This window comes from Lottia gigantea, assembly GCF_000327385.1.
Source record: "Lottia gigantea unplaced genomic scaffold LOTGIsca_130, whole genome shotgun sequence".
NCBI lineage: Eukaryota > Metazoa > Mollusca > Gastropoda > Lottiidae > Lottia > Lottia gigantea.
Window position 1 is genome coordinate 667,158 of NW_008707426.1, and position 18,404 is coordinate 685,561.

General features: G+C 36.0%; 2 protein-coding genes across 2 annotated transcripts; both read right to left on the reverse strand.

The window, feature by feature from the left end:
• Positions 1–350: 350 nt before the first annotated feature.
• LOTGIDRAFT_138887 (hypothetical protein) lies at positions 351–1,794 on the reverse strand (the record flags this gene model as incomplete). Its single annotated transcript, XM_009049173.1, has 3 exons — positions 351–691; positions 1,072–1,274; positions 1,670–1,794. Coding segments are annotated over 3 exons (669 nt in total), but the record flags the coding sequence as incomplete, so codon positions are not given.
• Positions 1,795–9,339: 7,545 nt separating this feature from the next.
• Positions 9,340–13,397, reverse strand: LOTGIDRAFT_172305 (hypothetical protein; the record flags this gene model as incomplete). The annotated part of the gene is made up of 6 exons (XM_009049174.1): positions 9,340–9,773; positions 10,270–10,805; positions 11,353–11,462; positions 11,945–11,989; positions 12,271–12,410; positions 13,340–13,397. The coding sequence occupies 6 exons, from the start codon at positions 13,395–13,397 to the stop codon at positions 9,340–9,342; spliced, it is 1,323 nt and encodes a 440-aa protein (XP_009047422.1).
• Between the last annotated feature and the right edge of the window lie 5,007 nt (positions 13,398–18,404).

The following is an 18,404-nucleotide window of genomic DNA, read 5'->3' on the forward strand; positions in this document are numbered from 1 at the left end:
TAACAATCCAAAAGGTCGGTAGCGCAGCCATGCCCCCCCCCCCCACCCCCCGCCCCTCAGGCCTGTGAAAGGTCTTATTTTAGTGAAAATTAAGCCCTCTAAATGCTCAAAAGTCATCTCTGGCATCTGAAATCCGTCCTCGGGGATTTCTGGTCTCAAAGAAATTTGGCTCTTCGGACCAAGCCAAGGAGAGACGCTTCTCATCTTTGGCCCCATTCCTGGAGCATTTTCTAGATACGCCCCTACCAAAAGTATTAGATTGAAGGCTACAATTTTGATAATATCTCTAACTCATAGCAAACTTTCACCTGCAGCTTGCCCATCCGGAACAAAAATAAAATCCAGAAAGATCACTTACCTATTAATGATGTATTGATAGATGTAGAAGGAATCTTGTCTGCAATCAGAGTCAGTAAGACAGCGAAAGATAACAGCACTGTAAGCGAATATCCCATCTTTTCACCAGATTCTGCTGGCAGAGCGAACACCAGAGCTGTCAGTACAGAGTTGATGATAACCGGAAGTAACACGTTCAGCCAATAGTATTCCGACTTCCGTTTCAGCTTAAAGAAGAATTTGACTCGTCCGTACTGGTCCCCTTTAGAATCGACGTTGTCTTCGCGTAATGTCTTTATCTCGGTCAGGTCCCATTCGCCATTTGTTTTAAATTCATCCAGATTGATACCAGAACCTGCAAAAAGACAATATTACTTATATTTTGTATATTTCTTAGTATGATACGCACCGTTGTATAATGCGCATCATAGTCAGCAAAAATATAACCCGAAAGAAAAAAAACCCGCCTCCTTTTAAACTAATACCTAATACCACTCGTTAGTCAATATGTAGAAAAGTAGGACGTAAAACTCCATTCATTTCATTCACTAGTCCACGGCCTTCTATAACATTCGTCAGTTTGATGATTCCGCCAGCCAATCAGAAAATTTAAACTATGCTCTCCTTCATTTTTTTTCTCTTTGGATGGAGGTTCCCTTAGGGTTCGGAGCTCGTGAACTTGGTTCAACCAGTCCCCGTGATAGTTAAACCACTGTAAGTTTTTAGTTGACTTACCAGTGTATGTAACATTAACCTCCAGCAAGTTATACCCCCAGCTCGAGACCACGATATGACATTCTTGTTCATCAAACGGATAATAACTGATATCAGCTACACAGTGAACCTCGTAGATACCTGGAGGTTCCCACACGATGCCGCCCTGACTGGTGATACGAAATGGGGTGTAGGCATCTTGGATTATTCCGAGGTTGTCGACTCTGGAAACATAAAACAATAGAAATGAATAAATATATAAGCCGTCATCCGTTGTGGGAGGGAAGTTGGGAGGGGCCCCACTCATCATCTAGTTGGGCCATTGATCAGACATTTTGGTCTTAGAGGCAGCCATGATCGTTGGTTTTATCAATGAAGTATTGAATTTTAATCTATTGAGGGATTCTGCATGATGAGGAACGACCCCAGGAAAACAAAGTTGCATCTTCAAGGGACAGATTTGTCATCCTTTTGACCAATTCTAAAGCAATTATGCGATTTGTGTACATTACTAGTACTTCTGAAGACTATTTACATATATTCAAGATTCAAATCAACCCCTCATAATGGCGAATCTGTCCATTTAAAGAAAGTTGAAAAATAGGAAAACGTAACTTACGAGTTGGCGACAATTAAGGCTGGTCTCCATACATCCGATTCTGTTGCGAAGATAAAACCTATATTACCATAGTCTTCTCTGGTCCAAGCTAATCTGGGATCTCTCCAATACTGTCCAATGAAAACAAGTCGGGTTTATTTTGGTGCTCATCGTTGTCTGAATCTTATAGATTATCTCCCCTTAAGGGAACTCCTCGCAAGAGAGTTCTAAATCATTGTAATGGCTGAATAGTTATTTGAGATTGTCCGAATTTCTAACCTAGTTATGAGATTTTGGCCCAAAAAACTTGCTTTCGGTGCTGCAAGGGGAGGGGGGGGGGGGGCACAGTTACCCTCTCTGCCACTGTCCCCAACCCCTAAATACGCTTCTGATTAGTATGATTGTATAAAGCTACTTACCAAAGTGAGCCAACCGCTGACTTTAAATGACTGATCTTTGATATTCTACAAAATATATACAAGTGATATTTGACGCACTAAAACTGATTTAAACACATTTCAACTGCGAATTTCAGATACAGGTCTAGAACTACTGTCTGACTATATTGAGCTTCGAATTGAATTTTTCTCTCATTTCATAAATATTCAAAATAAAATTTTCAACTGTATGCCATTTGTCTTTGAATGTGTAAGAGTCCATGGAAATATAATGTTCAGTGATTTAACATCTGAAATAGACACACTTTCCTCCTAGAAATTAACGTAAAAATGATCTACTTTTAGGACTAAAAATCCCCCTCACAGAAACCACAGACGTCTGATTGAATAGTGAATAAAAAATAGAAAACCTTATGACAATATAATAGTATTATAAAATATATAACGTACCAATTCATTGATGGTCATCAGATTCAATGTCGCAATAACTCGCACTAAACTTTCGGGCCGGACATTTACATCATAACTATTATTGGTGAACAGTTGAGTTCTTAATAAAGCCTCGTTATTGATAGAAAAACACGTAGCGCCTGTAAATAAAATACAATTCCAATAGAAGCAGAAAAGAATCCGATATATTCTATCCATAGTTAACTTTATAACACTTTATTATCGCTACTAGGTCAATACTTAGTTTGCACGTGCATTGGTAGAGAAGTCAATTAAAAATGCATGAAATTGTAATATGGCGATAAATCTATCCGATTCCAATGATATTTCTGGAGGATTACAAACATTTACTTTCAATAGCACGACTTCGCCATACGCCATATTGTGAAAGTCATACGTAATCGCGCCTAAGACGTTCACGCACTCAAGTTAAAACCCACGCTACGAGAAACTATCGAAGATTGGTTCTCTAGATCAGTCAAATTATCGACCAAGATAGATTTTTCAATAATTGAAAGTTGTAAAATTAGTTATCTTTACGAAGTTCGATTCGTGCCATTGTCACGTTATGGTTAATGAACAAAGGGTTCTATTACTTAACCTCTCATTAAATTATGTTACGACATGATTACAGAAAATCAAATAAGGTCCAATATTGATGAATAATAGATTCCTTTACATTTTACATTACTGATTTATTTTACATTTTCTTTCTAAGACCGCTTAAACACCCCTTCCCTATAAATCCTTACTATTACACCCTTCCCCCTATAAATCCTTACTTTTACACCCTTCCCCCTATAAATCCTTACTATTATACCCCCCCCCTATAAATCCTTACTATTACACACTTCCACCTATAAATCCTTACTATTACCGCTCTTCCCCCTGTAAATTCCTATTATTACCCTATTCCCTCTATAAATCCTTACTATTACACCCTTTCCCCTATAAATCCTTAATATAACCCCCTTCCCCTTGTAAATTATTTTTATTACCCTATTCCCTCTATAAATCCTTACTATTACCCCCTTCCCCTATAAGTCGTTACTATTACCCTCTCTCCACTGTAAATCGTTTTTATTACCTCTTCTCCCCCATAAATCCTTACTATCACCCCATCTCCCCCTATACATCCTTACTATTACCCCTTCTCCCTCTTTAAATCCTTACTATTAGCCCCCTTCCCCTTGTAAATTCTTTATATTACCCCTTCTCCCCCCATAAATCCGTACTATTAGCCCCCTTCCCCTTGTAAATTCTTTTTATTACCCCTTCTCTCGCTATAAATCCTTACTATTAGCCCCCTTCCCCCTGTAAATCCTTACTATTACTCCCCTTCCCCGATGTTAACTCTCACTATTTCGTGAATTCCTGTGCATTTTTTTTCATGTCGGACAATATAGCCTGACTGAATGAAACGATTTGCATTATAGTTGGTCAAAAAGTTTATGTTAGACAATGAAGCGTCTCATTACTATCCAAAACTTTTTAACCCCTCGATTACCCCTTAGTTGAAAACTCCTGATGTAGCCATAATCGAATGGTAACAGGATAAAGGCGTAACCTGTATTGATATGTTAAGACGTAAAATAGAATGTCATTTGTAAAACGTAAAACGTCATATCACTTCTTGTCTATGGTTCAATAAGGTTCTTATACAATACATTTGATGAAACGCTGCATGGAATTACATGTCAGCCTGAAATGTTCCAGTACATGGAGATGTTCTCAAGCGCAATAAGATACCAGACAAAACGAAGTACAACTTATTTGATCATTTTCAGATTAAGCACGCTATGCAAATGTGCGTTTAACATTCGGCAATATACAAATAACGTTCAACTTACCATAAAACGACGCTATTAGTATCAACACAGCTCCTATAGTATTCCGGTTCGTCATTCTGTTTTGCTGAACCCCTCTTCACAATACACACTGTACTTTCTATGGGGAGCAAACGCATTGTTATTATTGTTAGTTTAAAATATAATTATCTTAAGGAACATTTAAAGGGATAGATTCGCCATGCGTTTGAACAATTGTACCTTAGTCTCAAAAATGGGAATTTTTAGCTATGCTAATCAGTAATAGTGTTCACAGCTCACCGTTGAAAATTGAGCCAGTTAATCCATGTGTGTCCAGAATTATCCGCGTTAGAAAGTTAAAATGACGACTCGTCTTTTCTGGAGACTCTGCCATATATAGAAAAGACATACATGTATATAGAAATATAAAGAGAAATTCCTAGTTACATGGGTTTTCTTTTGGTGGATTTTCGTTCATTTCTAGTGCTTCTGAAGACTATTTACATAACTCAAGACCCGAAAATTGCGGATCTGTCCCTTTAATTAAATTAAAATTATACTATTTTGTTCTTCTCAATTTGATAAAGACGGGCTATTACCTTGACGGGGTCAATCCTACGAAACTTTGTTTGACAATCCCAACTCACTGAGACAGAGCTATCCTACTTTCACAGTTCGAAAGTTCGACCTTCGAAATCACCGTTCTGTATATTTCTAAATTGTAAATCGACACGACACGGTCTCTACTTTAAACATTGTCACGTTTTCGATCGACCTCTTTTACCAACTTTCGGTCGTGACATGATCTTGATAGGATAATCCTAATCTATTGGATTAACGGATTAAAAATAAACGGTTAACGGTTGGCTGGTTCTGGATATTTGTAGTGTATGAACTCATTGCCTAGTGATTATTCTATAGAGGTTAGTCTATTGTAATCGTTTAGATAGGGTTGATTTGACGCCAATTTCTTGGTAAACAACATAAAATCATATTAGTTTACCTGTTGTAATCCTGTCACACCGGAAAGGCGTTCTTACTGAGCTGCTACGCTATAAGCGTTGTATTAGCGTCAGATATAGTACTCTGGGCGTTAATGAGGCCAATAATCGCAACAGAGATCGCCACTGAAACAGAATGTCATGACATCTACATGAACGCAATACAAGTAAAATTCACCAAGCAAATAGATTTTGATAGAGATGTGCATTTGGAACGCAAATGGTTGCATATGTAGGAGTTGAGTGCGACTGTTGTATAATTTGTAATTTTATGGGACTTTTCTTGCGCTTTCCTTACGTTTGACCGCGGCCTAGTACATTTGATGTCGCTAAAAGATCTCAAGTGGTCGCAGTCCGGTATGACGAAAATATATAATATTACCACCAAATGCCTTAGTTAGTTAGATTTAGTCATCTAGATCTATCTGTCATAGCCCTGTCATATCGGACTGCGACCACTTGCGATCTTTTAAACAACAATTTGGATTTTTTGAATAAACTCTGATAGCACCAATTTGTTTGACAATGTCACCAATAGCGAAGGGTCTCATGTTATAAGCATATTTGTCTATTGGTGACGTCATCAAACACTTAGTTTAAGTGGAATTACAGGAACCACAGACGTCTGATTGAAAATTGGAATGGTGCAAATTGATGCTATCAGTATCCCCAATAAACAATTTAGAGAAACACTATACAATCCCTTTAGAAACGGATAATATATTTTCCCACATTTTTAAAAATTTTAAGAATAACACTACCTCATAACTATATCATTTTAAACGACCATTATTCCACTAGCTGAGTCTATTACAGCTTTTACAAATCTTTGTATGATTCATTTTATATTCATCATATCTTCCATGTCATAATCATACTAATACACTTAGTGTCCCACCCTACCGTTTCATTGTCATGTATGAAAATAAATATTAAAGACGCAGTAATGCGAATTTTTCGTCGTGAATTATAAGCATGCTATTTATATCTATGTCTTAATCAAACTGAATTTGTTTTAAAAGGGTTAATTAAAAACGGAGAGTACTAATTGTTAATTAAGCAATTTGACCTAGTTTTGGTGTTTTTGAAATCTTAAGAATACGTAGGAGACATATGTCTCTACAAGTAGGCGTTTATTTTACTTTAATCCATTCAGTAGTTTTCTAACAGCTTCCAAAAAACATAACGATCTTAAAAAGTTTACGTTAACTTTTTAGATAGTTTTGGCTTAAAAAAAAATAACGGCTGATTTTTTTAAAAATAAAACTTTCAGATACATTTAGGGACACATTTCTCTAGATATTGATGTGTGGTTTTCACAAATTTGAGCAAAAATATTTTCTACCTTCATAAAAAAAACGGAATGCCCCTTTTATGGGTGGTTGTAAAAATTGACTGTAATCATGACGTATTTTGTGAATTTATTATTCAGTTTATAATAAAACCACGTTATTTAATATAGCGTGATTTCAGACAATACTCCTTCATGGATTCATGGGCCGCTTTTGTCAGTTCTCTGTATTCAATTTGTGAATAAAAAGATAAAAGAATGAATAAAGATATAAACAATGGAGTTATTCATCTTGTTATTAAAGGGACAGTACCGCGATCCGTTTGACCAATTAAACCCTAGTCTCAGAACGAGTATTTTTTAGCTTACATAATCAGTAATAGTGTTGACAGCTCACCGTTGAAATTTGAGCCTTCAAATCCACTAAATTTGTGTCCAGAATTATCCGCGTTAGACAGTTCAAAAGACGACTCGCCTTTTCTTGATACTTTGTCATAGAAAAGACATACATTTATATGGAAATAGAAAGAGCAATTCCTAGTTTGAGGTATTTAGGAAGGAATTATATGATTTTCGTACATTTCTAGACTTTCTGAAGATTGTTTACATATTTTCAAGACTCAAATCATCCCCTGGAGATGGCGAATGTTTATCAAGATTGGTCAAACAATCGGCGAATCTGACCCTTTAAGGAAAATGGATACAAAAGAGTTCAAAGTCCAAAACACCACCAGGCAGCATCTCTAAAATCCCTTTAAAAAATCAAAACCATTCAGCAAACAATCAGCTGATTAATCTATAGTCCTTTCAAACCAGTCTTTTCAACCGTAATAAAAGATTGTAAATATAGTTTTAGATAATAAATCTCGTAATTGTATTTTCATGTTGTATTCTGTATTAATATTCTAGGTTTTATTTATATCAACAAAACACAATAGATCAGTGTAATTAGTAACTGTACTAGTTAATTTGTTTTATTTACCAATCACTGTAGAGATATTCAGAAATGACCAGACAATGTTACCTCGCTCCCTGGAATTCGATTTAACTTCACTTACTTGGCATTTACACCCAGTAACGTAAGCAGCGTGTCATTGAACGCGCGTGGGGGTGTGGCGGGGATCCGAGCGACCATGGGACTCTTTGCAGAGTTTTGATGGCACTAATCATAGTGAAGGGTCAGGATGACCTCTCCCAGGAAATATTTCTAATGTGGGAAGCCGCAGAATACTTTTATCGCAATTTTGAAAGCGAAAGTAGAATTATATTTTCAGCGATATGCGCAAACAAAGATGGACTAGATGATAGAGACTGGTACCTGAAACCATGAAACATGGTTCGTCCACTCACTTTATCGGACATCATCGTTGTTTGAACCACACGCCATATCAATAAATAGATGTCACCTTATGGTGCGGGCACACGGACAGTCTTGGTCGATGATTTTTGTCGCTGACTCGAATCTTGAATAAAACCTCACGTGTACCCGCTCTTCCTTCCACGACAAGATTATTGCGTTGCCGGCACCAGTTTTATGATATCAAACCAGTTCGATATTTGTCGCCGATTTTTTTCTACGTCTGCAAGACAGAGTGTCATCATGCAATTAGATTCATTTCCCTTTCAAATGGATCATCCGCATGCTTGGATTACAACTAAACCATGCACCATTACCCCTCCGAATATGTAACTTGCCCCTCCGAACAATCAAGGGCATGAGCATTTTTAACTTTTAATCAAGATTTGTCTTGGTTTGTCCATGATAAAACACTAGACAAGTGGACAGTTTACAGATAGACCCATAGTTTGTCACATTAATCCCATTTCTTGACGTCATGATGTGTTCGAATATATCGTCCATATATTTCTTTTATTCCATCTTTATTGTTTTATTAATCGAAGGTCCATTTTGATACTTACTGACCATTACTGGCCATTAATTTTAATGGTCAATTTCCCTGGCCACTAACAATAATAAAAACATATACCGTACTATGTACATAGACTAATATGATTGATCAAACAAAATTGTTATAAAATGTTTTAGGATTTAAAAAAAAATCATTTGAAACCAATTTACCACTTAAATCCAGAAAACAAAACTAAGAAACTTGCCATGAATATTTTGTTATGGGTGGAATTCTAAGCTTATTTAAAAACGGAGGTTCCGTCTGCTGTAGGCTGTGCACGTTAAAGATACCTCGGCAGTTGGAAATCGAAAAACAGTAGGCTAATGTCACTGACCTCGCAAAATTTCCATCATTGCACACTGCATGGCGTTGCCCGTCTTCATGAGCCCAATTAGATTTAGGAGAGTAGGACGTAAAACTCCATTCAAATTGAAAAGGCAATAATTGGATTTAAGCGAACATCTTGTAATTTTAGCGGCCATATTGAATTTTAGCGGCCATAATGGAATTTTAGCAATTATATTGTATTTAGCGGCCATATTGAAATGAGAATAAAAGTTAACCAATACGATTATGAGCCACATCTTGTAATTTTAGCGGCCATATTGAATTTTAGCAGCCATATTAAAATTTTAGCGACCATATTGAATTTTAGCAGCCATATTGAAGTTTTAGCGACCATATTGAATTTTAACAGCCATACTGAATTTTAGCAGCCACATTGGAATTTTACTGGCCATATTGCACAGCCATTTTTGTACTTTAAACAGCCATATTGAAATTTAAGCGGCCATATTGAAATTTAAGCGGCCATATTGAAATGAGAGTAAACGTTAACCAATATGATTGTAAGCTGCAGTGAGAAAACCAACAGTAACAGTAACAATAATGAAACAATACATTCTAAAGAAAATTATATCGAGAATATTAGCAATGTCCTTCCACGTTAGATCATCCTTACGGTTAATACCGAGGTGATGTAGCGACGATTCTCTTTTGAAGGTTTCCCGTTTAATAGTGGATGATTTCCTTTCTGTGGATTTCTTCTCTTGTAGATCCGTTAATTGCGTCGGATGGACGTCTGTACCGGATCGACATGGACTGCGACAGCCTTTGTAACACACCATACGACCGAGGATGTCTCTAAACAGCATCATTAGCCAGTTTGAAATGGGTTGCGTCTCGTCCATGAAGTAGAGGTCCAGGACAAATGTACTGAGTAGTACTGCCAGAGCCCCCATCACCAACACGATCGAGAAATACACAACTGTAAATAAGAGAATTCCGTATCATCAAAAAATAAAAAAAATAGAAGGCATCAGTAGCTCAACTATCACACGAACCCCCACCCCCTCCCCCTCCTACGCCAGAAAATGTACATAATATATAAATGAATGAAATAGCATTAAACTACATACTGAAAATCTTTAAATCTTCCAATAAAAGGTATTAAATTGACTTACAGACGGGTCCTTGAATGCAGGAGATTATATGTTGAGAAAAAAATTCCCTTGGGAAGGGCCCCAAATCTACTTATGTCCTCGCCTCCCCCATCCCAAATCTTGTTGAGCCACTGAAGGGTATGGGCCCGATACAAAATAAAAAAGACATTATTCATTAAAGCAAGGAATTCAGAAAGCCTTAGCTTAAATGGTATTTGCGTCAATTATGTCATAATCTAGCCAAGTTGATCTGGAATGGCAGGAAACCGAGATATAGACAGGAATTTTAATTCATTGCGATAAGATCAGAATTTGACTTACCTATTACAGGAGTTGTAAGAGATGTTGAGGGAATCTTGTCTGCAATCAGAGTCAGTAAGACAGCGAAAGATAACAGCACTGTTAACGAATACCCCATCTTTTCACCAGATTCTGCTGGTAGAGCAAACACCAGAGCTGTTAATACCGAGTTAACGATAACTGGCAACAGCACATTCAGCCAATAATATTGGGATTTTCTGGTCAGCTTGAAAAAGAAGATCAAGCGGCCATTGGAATCCCCCTTGGCATCGACTGCAGTAAGACTTTCTGTTCGATTGTCTTCCAGGTTCCACTCTCCGTTTGGTTTGAATTCCCGGAAGCTGATTCCATTATAAAGTGCCGTTAGGTTGACCTCTATTAAGTTATACCCCCAGCTCTGTAGGGTGATGTGGCACTCCTGTTCGTCAAAGGGGTAGAATTTGATATCCGCCTGACAGTTGACCTGATAAATACCGGGTGGTTCCCATACCAGCGTACCTTTTGAGTCGATCCTGAGAGGAGCGTACAAATCTCGTATTACTTCAAAGTCATCAATTCTGAAATTGTAAATATGAATAATGAAATAAACAGAGGACGGCGATATACCAACATGCTTCACCCAATGGCGACATGGGGGGTATTTGCTCATCTAGAACAATGTCGTCGTAGTTGAGCACGTTGATAATCATGACCTTCAGATATATTCGACATATATTTGGAGAAATTTGGAGATTTGTTGAGCGAGAATTGTTATTGAACATTTGTATATGAACATGATTGTGTTGGTAGTGTTTTGTGTTTGACGTTTTGCATTTGAACATATGTTGAGCTAGATTTGTATTTGTAGATTTGTATTTGCCCAAAACTTGTACCCCGTCTCGGGAGGCTGTCGCCTTCACAGGCCCTGCAGGTATACGCAAGCCGCGTATCTGTGGTAGATGTGTCGGATCATGGTCCATCAGCAATGGAGCTATCACAATTTTCTGTGGTTCTGTATAGCTCGAGGAAATTCGGCCGTTGATACAACCAATATTATAGGAACAGCGTCAAATCCACTGTTGTCAGGAAGATGTTCCAAATGAGAAAGAATCTACATGTACTTACGAGTTGCTGATGACCAAAGCGGGTTTCCACACGTCAGTTTGGGTCGCAAATAAAAACTGGACATCACCGTATTCTGAAGTATTCCAAGCTAAACGTCGATCTGTCCATCTCTAAAAGGAGAAGCAATACCATCTCATGGATATGATTATAGGTGGTGTTCTTGCTATTTATAAATTTTCAAGATCAGCCGACGATGTGGCTGTCATATTTATTCAGAAAGCTGAGAAACAGAGAGAGAGTGAGATACTTTCATACTTTCTCTATAATGAAGTGTAGTTTTAAAGTCCCTTTTCAGCTTCGTTTTGGGCTAATGAAGAAACTATAGAATATCTAAATGGGGGTCCTGTGCGACAGTGGTGTATTTTCGGGGGAAGGGAATCATTGTCCTCCCCTCAGGCCCGTGAAAATTAAACCCTCTAAATGCTCAAAATTCATTTCATACCAATTGAAATCGGTCGGCTTCTTGTAACCTCTGGCAGACCTCTGGCGGCCTCGCCTCGGTAACATAAGGTTTTATAAGAGATACTCTCTTAAAGAAGCACTGACCTAGGGTGCTAAATAACATGGTCTCAAGTGACTAAATTCTACTCACCATAGTAAACCAGCCACTGACTGAAAATTTCTGTTCTCGAATATTCTAAAAGAAAGTGAAGTTTTGAATGTGACATATTCCGTTTCCGTACCGTTCGATTGGGGCAGAATTGGAACAGATGGAACCTGTTCAGAACTCTCCAATCGAGCTCTATCCAGTACTCTGATCTCGATTTCGGTAAATGAAGATAGAAACGATGCATAGCGTAAAGGTATTGTTGTAATAACAGCGGCTTTAGCCTAAATATTTTCCTGGGTGTCAAGTGCGATCGCATGAAACAATTTTAGGATTTTACCATGGCAAGGGAAGAGATTTTTCAGACTCACCAGCTCGTTAATGGCGAGTAAATTAAACATCACTGATACCAGTACGTGAGAATTTGGGCGAACATTGACATCATACCTTTTCTCTTCGAATATGGAATTCCTCAGAGCTGTTTCATTGCCGATTGTAAAACCCAGAGTTCCTGTAAAAACAATATTGCTATCTAGTTGTGAATCTTGCTCATTGGTTGCAGTTCCAATATTGTTCCCCTACATTATTTTTTACAAAATAGAAAATTTGATTTTTAATACGTTTTTGCCCCAAAATAAGTGTCAGAATGCGAAAATTCAATTAAATTTTTCGAAAAAATTCTTGGAAGAACCCTTTCATACGCTCCAGAAGAGGCTTGAGACAAGACGCATCCACAGTGCTGGCTCCCTCCTGAATTCAGCCTAGACAGTTGCCCCCCACCCCCATTGAGTCAGTCTGTCCTCCATTTGTTTCCCCAGTCTAGGGAAGCTTGCGACGTACCATCTCGTTAATGGTGAGTAAATTAAACATCACCGACACCAGTACGTCAGCCGCACTGGGCTTGCCAAAGTTTAGAAAACCCTTTCACAGTTCAGTGTATCCTTTTTTGTTGCTCATTATATCTTTATTTGTTTATATTTGGGTTCGAGTTATTGATGGTATTGAACGAGATTCTATAAAAGCAATTGGTCACTAAACCTTTTCAACCTTCAATCTCTGATGTCAACATGGCCATTGTTAGGACTTCAACATCATTATGCCTTGTCTCTTATTCCAGCTGAATAATTTATCATATTAACCGAATATATTTTAATTATTCTAAATGGTATTACATGGATTCTCAATATTTACTTCCATTACAGTAAATCGATAGAATGTACTTTCTATGTGTACTTTAACGGCATTGGGGAACAACTGTCGAGCCTGAATTCGATAGTCATAGTTGCGCGTTTGAGACACAAGGCTCAAATTTCGACGGTGATCTGTGAACACTATTACTGAGAAACTTACCTAAAAAAGATCCCGTTTCTGAGACTAGGTATATGATTAGTCAAACGGATGGCGAACCTGTACATTAAAATCACACAAAAAATCTCTTACCTTTATACGTACACGATACCAACAATACCAAGAACCCAGAAAGTTTGGTAACTGGCATTTTGATTCTTATGATTTACTGTTAGGTCATCAGAATACCCACTGATCTGCATTTACACATTGGCAGTTAAAAAATCTGTTTGAAAACTAAAAAAAATATGAAACTTCAAAGTCAATTATTGATTTTTTATTATCAAACAAACCGAACATACCAAAAAAATCATAAAATATTTTTGTTATTAAAACAAATAGCGTACCAGAAAATCAAGAAATGTTTTCTGTTATTAAAGCAACGGCGTACCGGAAAATGATGAAATGTTTTGTTATCAATACAACTAGCGTTTCAGAAAATGATGAAATGTTTTGTTATCAATACAACTAGCGTTTCAGAAAATCATGAAATGTTTTGTTATCAATACAACTAGCGTTTCAGAAAATCATGAAATGTTTTGTTATCAATACAACTAGCTTTTCAGAAAATCATGAAATGTTTTGTTATCAATACAACTAGCGTTTCAGAAAATCATGAAATGTTTTCTGTTATCAAAACAACGGCCTGTATATATACACAATCGTCAAATATTTCTGTTGATATAACAACTAGCGTACCAGAAAATCATGAAATGTTTCTGTTATTCTAAAAATCATGTTTCTGTTATTCAGAAAATCATGAAATAATTCTATTTTAAAACAACAGCGTACCAGAAAATCATGAAGCGTTTCCGTTATTCAGAAATCATGAATTGTTTCTGTTATTCAGAAAATCATGAAGTGTTTCCGCTATTCAGAAATCATGAAATGTTTCTGTTATTCAGAAAATCATGAAATGTTTCTGTTATTCAGGAAATCATGAAATAATTCAATTTTAAAACAGCGAACCAGAAAATCATGTAATGTTTTTGATCAGAAAATCCTGAAATGTTTCTGTTATTCAGAAAATCATGAAATGTTTCTGTTAATCATAAAATCATGTAAAGTTTCTGTTACTAAAAAACAAGCGTACCAGAAACCCAAACAAAGAAATCATGCGTAAAATTAAAACACAAACCTTCTCTGTTATGAATACTACCTCATCCTGTTACAATAAAACTATTTGGTCGATCCGAACGGAGATAAAACTTGAAAATGATTGCACCGACTCTACCCAGAGAATAAATACTGGTTTGGTTCTCGGAGTCCATTACAGTCACAGAAACAAACAATATTCAACTTCAATATTCATTAAATAAATGGTTTTTAGTATTGAATCATTCCATAGCTAATCTCATCAAAATCCACTTAAGTTATACAATAGCCAGGTATATATCTATACGAGACTGAAATTTCTATAATGTATCTCAATAATTACAAATTCTCGTCCCAATCGATAGTATTTGTTCTCTTCATTAACTGCAAATCACTGTTTGTTTCGTGCAATACCTGCCAAATTGTAGAAAAAATGATGATTGATTCAAGGTTGTGATTGATATTATGTCGTGATAAGTTGGAATCGATTCACAATTTTATTGTCATTGATTGCTGGTTTTATCAATTTGTTCTTCCGACATCTGTAATCATGTTTCATTTGAATTAAAACCTTTCGGGGTCTCGGAGAGGGGGGAGGGGGTCTCTGAAAGGGATGCCAAGTTGAAGGGAAGCTATGTGAAGAGATCCGCTGTTACAGACCCGAATTGTTAAAGGGGCATTCCGATTTTTGTAGGTCGAGTAATTTGTTTGCTCAAATTTGTGAAAGCTATATATTAAAATCTACAGTAATGTGTCCTTTAACGTATCTGAAAAATCTAACAAAAAAATTCAGCCATTAATTTGTATACATATTGTATACATAGATATAAATAGCATACTTTAGAAGTATTTTCAGGTATTATTCACCACGCTTTTGATAATGACAATTTTGCATACTGCCCCTTTAAGAAGCCGTCATTCAAAGAGAAAAAAACAGAATGTTTTATTTAAAGAATATATCGAAGCTTAGGATGGGGTCTATTGAATGTATACTAATAGGTACATGTATATGGATTATCAATCGCCCACTATTTACTCTGTATGTTTTTACGAGTCTATTAAAAAGTGGTTTTAAGTATTTAATATCGCCTATCAAAGGCTAATGGACTTAATTCATTTCCACAAAGTAAGCAATACAGCTAATAGTAAATAATTATTTATTCTTTTCCTTCAAAATAACACTATTAAACATCAAGTCAAACGGCCTGACGTGAAAGTTACGCTAATCGCTCTGCAACAGATCACCGTAATGAATGGCGACCATTGTTTACCGGGACTATGTCAGTATTGTCACGTGATCACGTGATCACGTGATTCTGGTAATTCAAATATCAGAGACTGATCATTCAGGACTACGAGTATTTGTAAACCAAGTCAATGAAATCAAAATCTTCGTAAGATATGTATTCAAACTAATAATAAAATGTATCATTGGTGAACACTTGCATTAAAGATGGGTTTCCTTATTTTTTATTGTCAAATTAAGCAAACTATTTGATATATTCATATTTCATATATTCTTAATCACATCATTATGTTCTTATTGCATATAATTAAAAGTTTTAATCAATCATAAATGTCCATTTAAGTACAGTCTGGATAAACAAAAAAACCCTTTTGGACCTTTCTTGATCGGTCACTCATTGGAATTCTGCTGGAATTCTCTAATGATTTAGCTAATTATGAATTAATTATGGACAAACTGGTATTTTTCCAAGTCATTAGAACACCTCTACTTGCTATTCATATAAGTATTTCATAAATGAAAATAAGGGAACCCATCTTTAAATGCATAGGCCTAAGTAAGTGACAGATTTATCTTATAAAGGCTTTATTACCGAGTCAGATTCAGCTTTACGGAAATTGTCAAAGGTTGCCGAATAACATCAAGGTATAATCTTAAACCTCTTGATAATTAATCTAAGTTGGAAATGAATACCCGCTATAGATGATTTTGAAACTATAATGCATAATACAGACGATATAAGTATAAGGGTTAATTTGTAATCAAGTCGTCCATTAGACCATACAGAGTTTTATTGTTTTTTTGTTGAATAATGTATGTTTGTAGTTATTGCTAAGTAATATAATCATGAGAGTGTATTATGGACCAATTTCAATCCTCACTGATTCTATAATAATTTACTAAACCCTGTGTTTTTGTCAAGTTCGATCTTAATCAACGCTAAGTGGTTTTCAAAATGATACAAAAGACAGTGTTCGATTCTACAAAAAAGAGTTTTAAAGATGGGTTTCCTTATTTTCATTTATGGAAATGAAAATGCTAATACTTATATGAATAGAAAGAAGAGGTGTTCTAATGACTTGGAAAAATACCAGTTTGTCTCACATGTCCATAATTAATTCATAATTCATTCACGTTCGACTTTAATCAAACACTAACTGGTGTTTAAAATCATACAAATAAAAAAATTCAAAAAGCTTCAACTGTTTTTGATAATTTTGCTTCTTTAATATATTTTTTTTACTTTGAGGTTTTGTGTTGATTTTTAATTCAAAATAGTAATTCTATGTAGAAATTGTCATTGTAAAATAAATAAAATTAACCCTTTTTAAAATGATATTTAACTATTTCTATTTTCTGATCTCGATGTTAAAACTGTATTTTGGCAGTTGATCTATTTTTAAACACTATTTATATACACAGGTCAGTGACTAACTACCATAGGGACTGGTTGTATTATGTCCACGGGCCCTACCTGAATATAGAATACAAATACAGGAGGCCTGTGTTAAAATTTTTCCCAGGAGAGAGGCGCCAACCTACAGGCTCCCAGAGCTGGAGAATGTAGAAATTTGATTGGTTAAAGCAGATGTCATAGAGTTAGGTCAAAAGGTTAATTTGACGAACGTTCATTGGTTCAAGAGGACTGTCGTTAGACCCTAACTGAAGTAGCTATGTTAAAAATTAAAGCTAATAAGAAAAAAGGAAAATTTTAATTAGATTGCAAGAGGCCCGTCTTCAGACCCGAACAAAGTGGCTTATTAAAAATTAAAGCTAATAAAAAAAACGGAACGAAAGTTTGGTCTAATTTTAATTAGACTGTGCCACGTTTGATTGTATATTATTGTATGAGTTAGTTTCTATTTTGGTAGTATGAATATCAATTTATGCTTCGTTACAGAAACCATATTTCTGTAAATATCGAGCTTATTGGGGTTTTTTTTCTTATTATTTGTCTTGGTAATCGGTTTGTTAATACATACAATGTAATATTCCTTGTGTCAACTCCTTCTACACTACACACAGAATTTAATTGAAATGTTTAAAGGGATAGGTTCGCCATTTGTTTGACCAATCGTACCTTAGTCTCAGAAACGGGATTTTTTTAGCTAAGCTAATCAGTAATAGTGTTCACAGCTCACCGTCAAAATTTGAGCTTTCAAATCCATCTTTGTCCAGAAATATCCGCGTTGACAGTTAAAATGACGATTCGTCTTTTCTTGAAACACACTAAATAAGACAGAAATAGAAAGAGAAATTCTCAATGTTTTAAGAAATTCGTTAATCCAAGAAATTCTGAAGACTATTTACACATATTCAAGATCCAAATCAACCCCCGAAAATGGCGAACTTGTCTCTTTAAACCATTAAACTGTTTACAATGACACTTACTCGCTCTATGAGAATGATATGATACAAAACATGATGCAAAATATCAAGTAAACATATACTCCGAATCGGAACCTGTTTTGCCAATCTCAATACTGAATAGATTTTTTTTTTTTTTAGCTATGTGGACTCGCTGAACAATGTAATAGATTGACAAATCTGATTACTTTATAAACAATTTCTAAACGATCAAAACACCTGATGGTTCTTCTCCTTCAAGGAGTCCACTACGATACAAATTTTACTCCCGATTTTGCTATACTTTGGAAGAGATTTTGATAAACGGTGGTGTCTTGCTTGTGCTGATTTTTATTATTGGATACATGGTGGACAGTTCCCAGTGGGTCAAGATGAGTGAGGGCCCGTTGACTGAAGTTGGTTGGGGCCCCCATCGCGGGAATTGGTTTTCCAAACATATGCTCTCCTGCT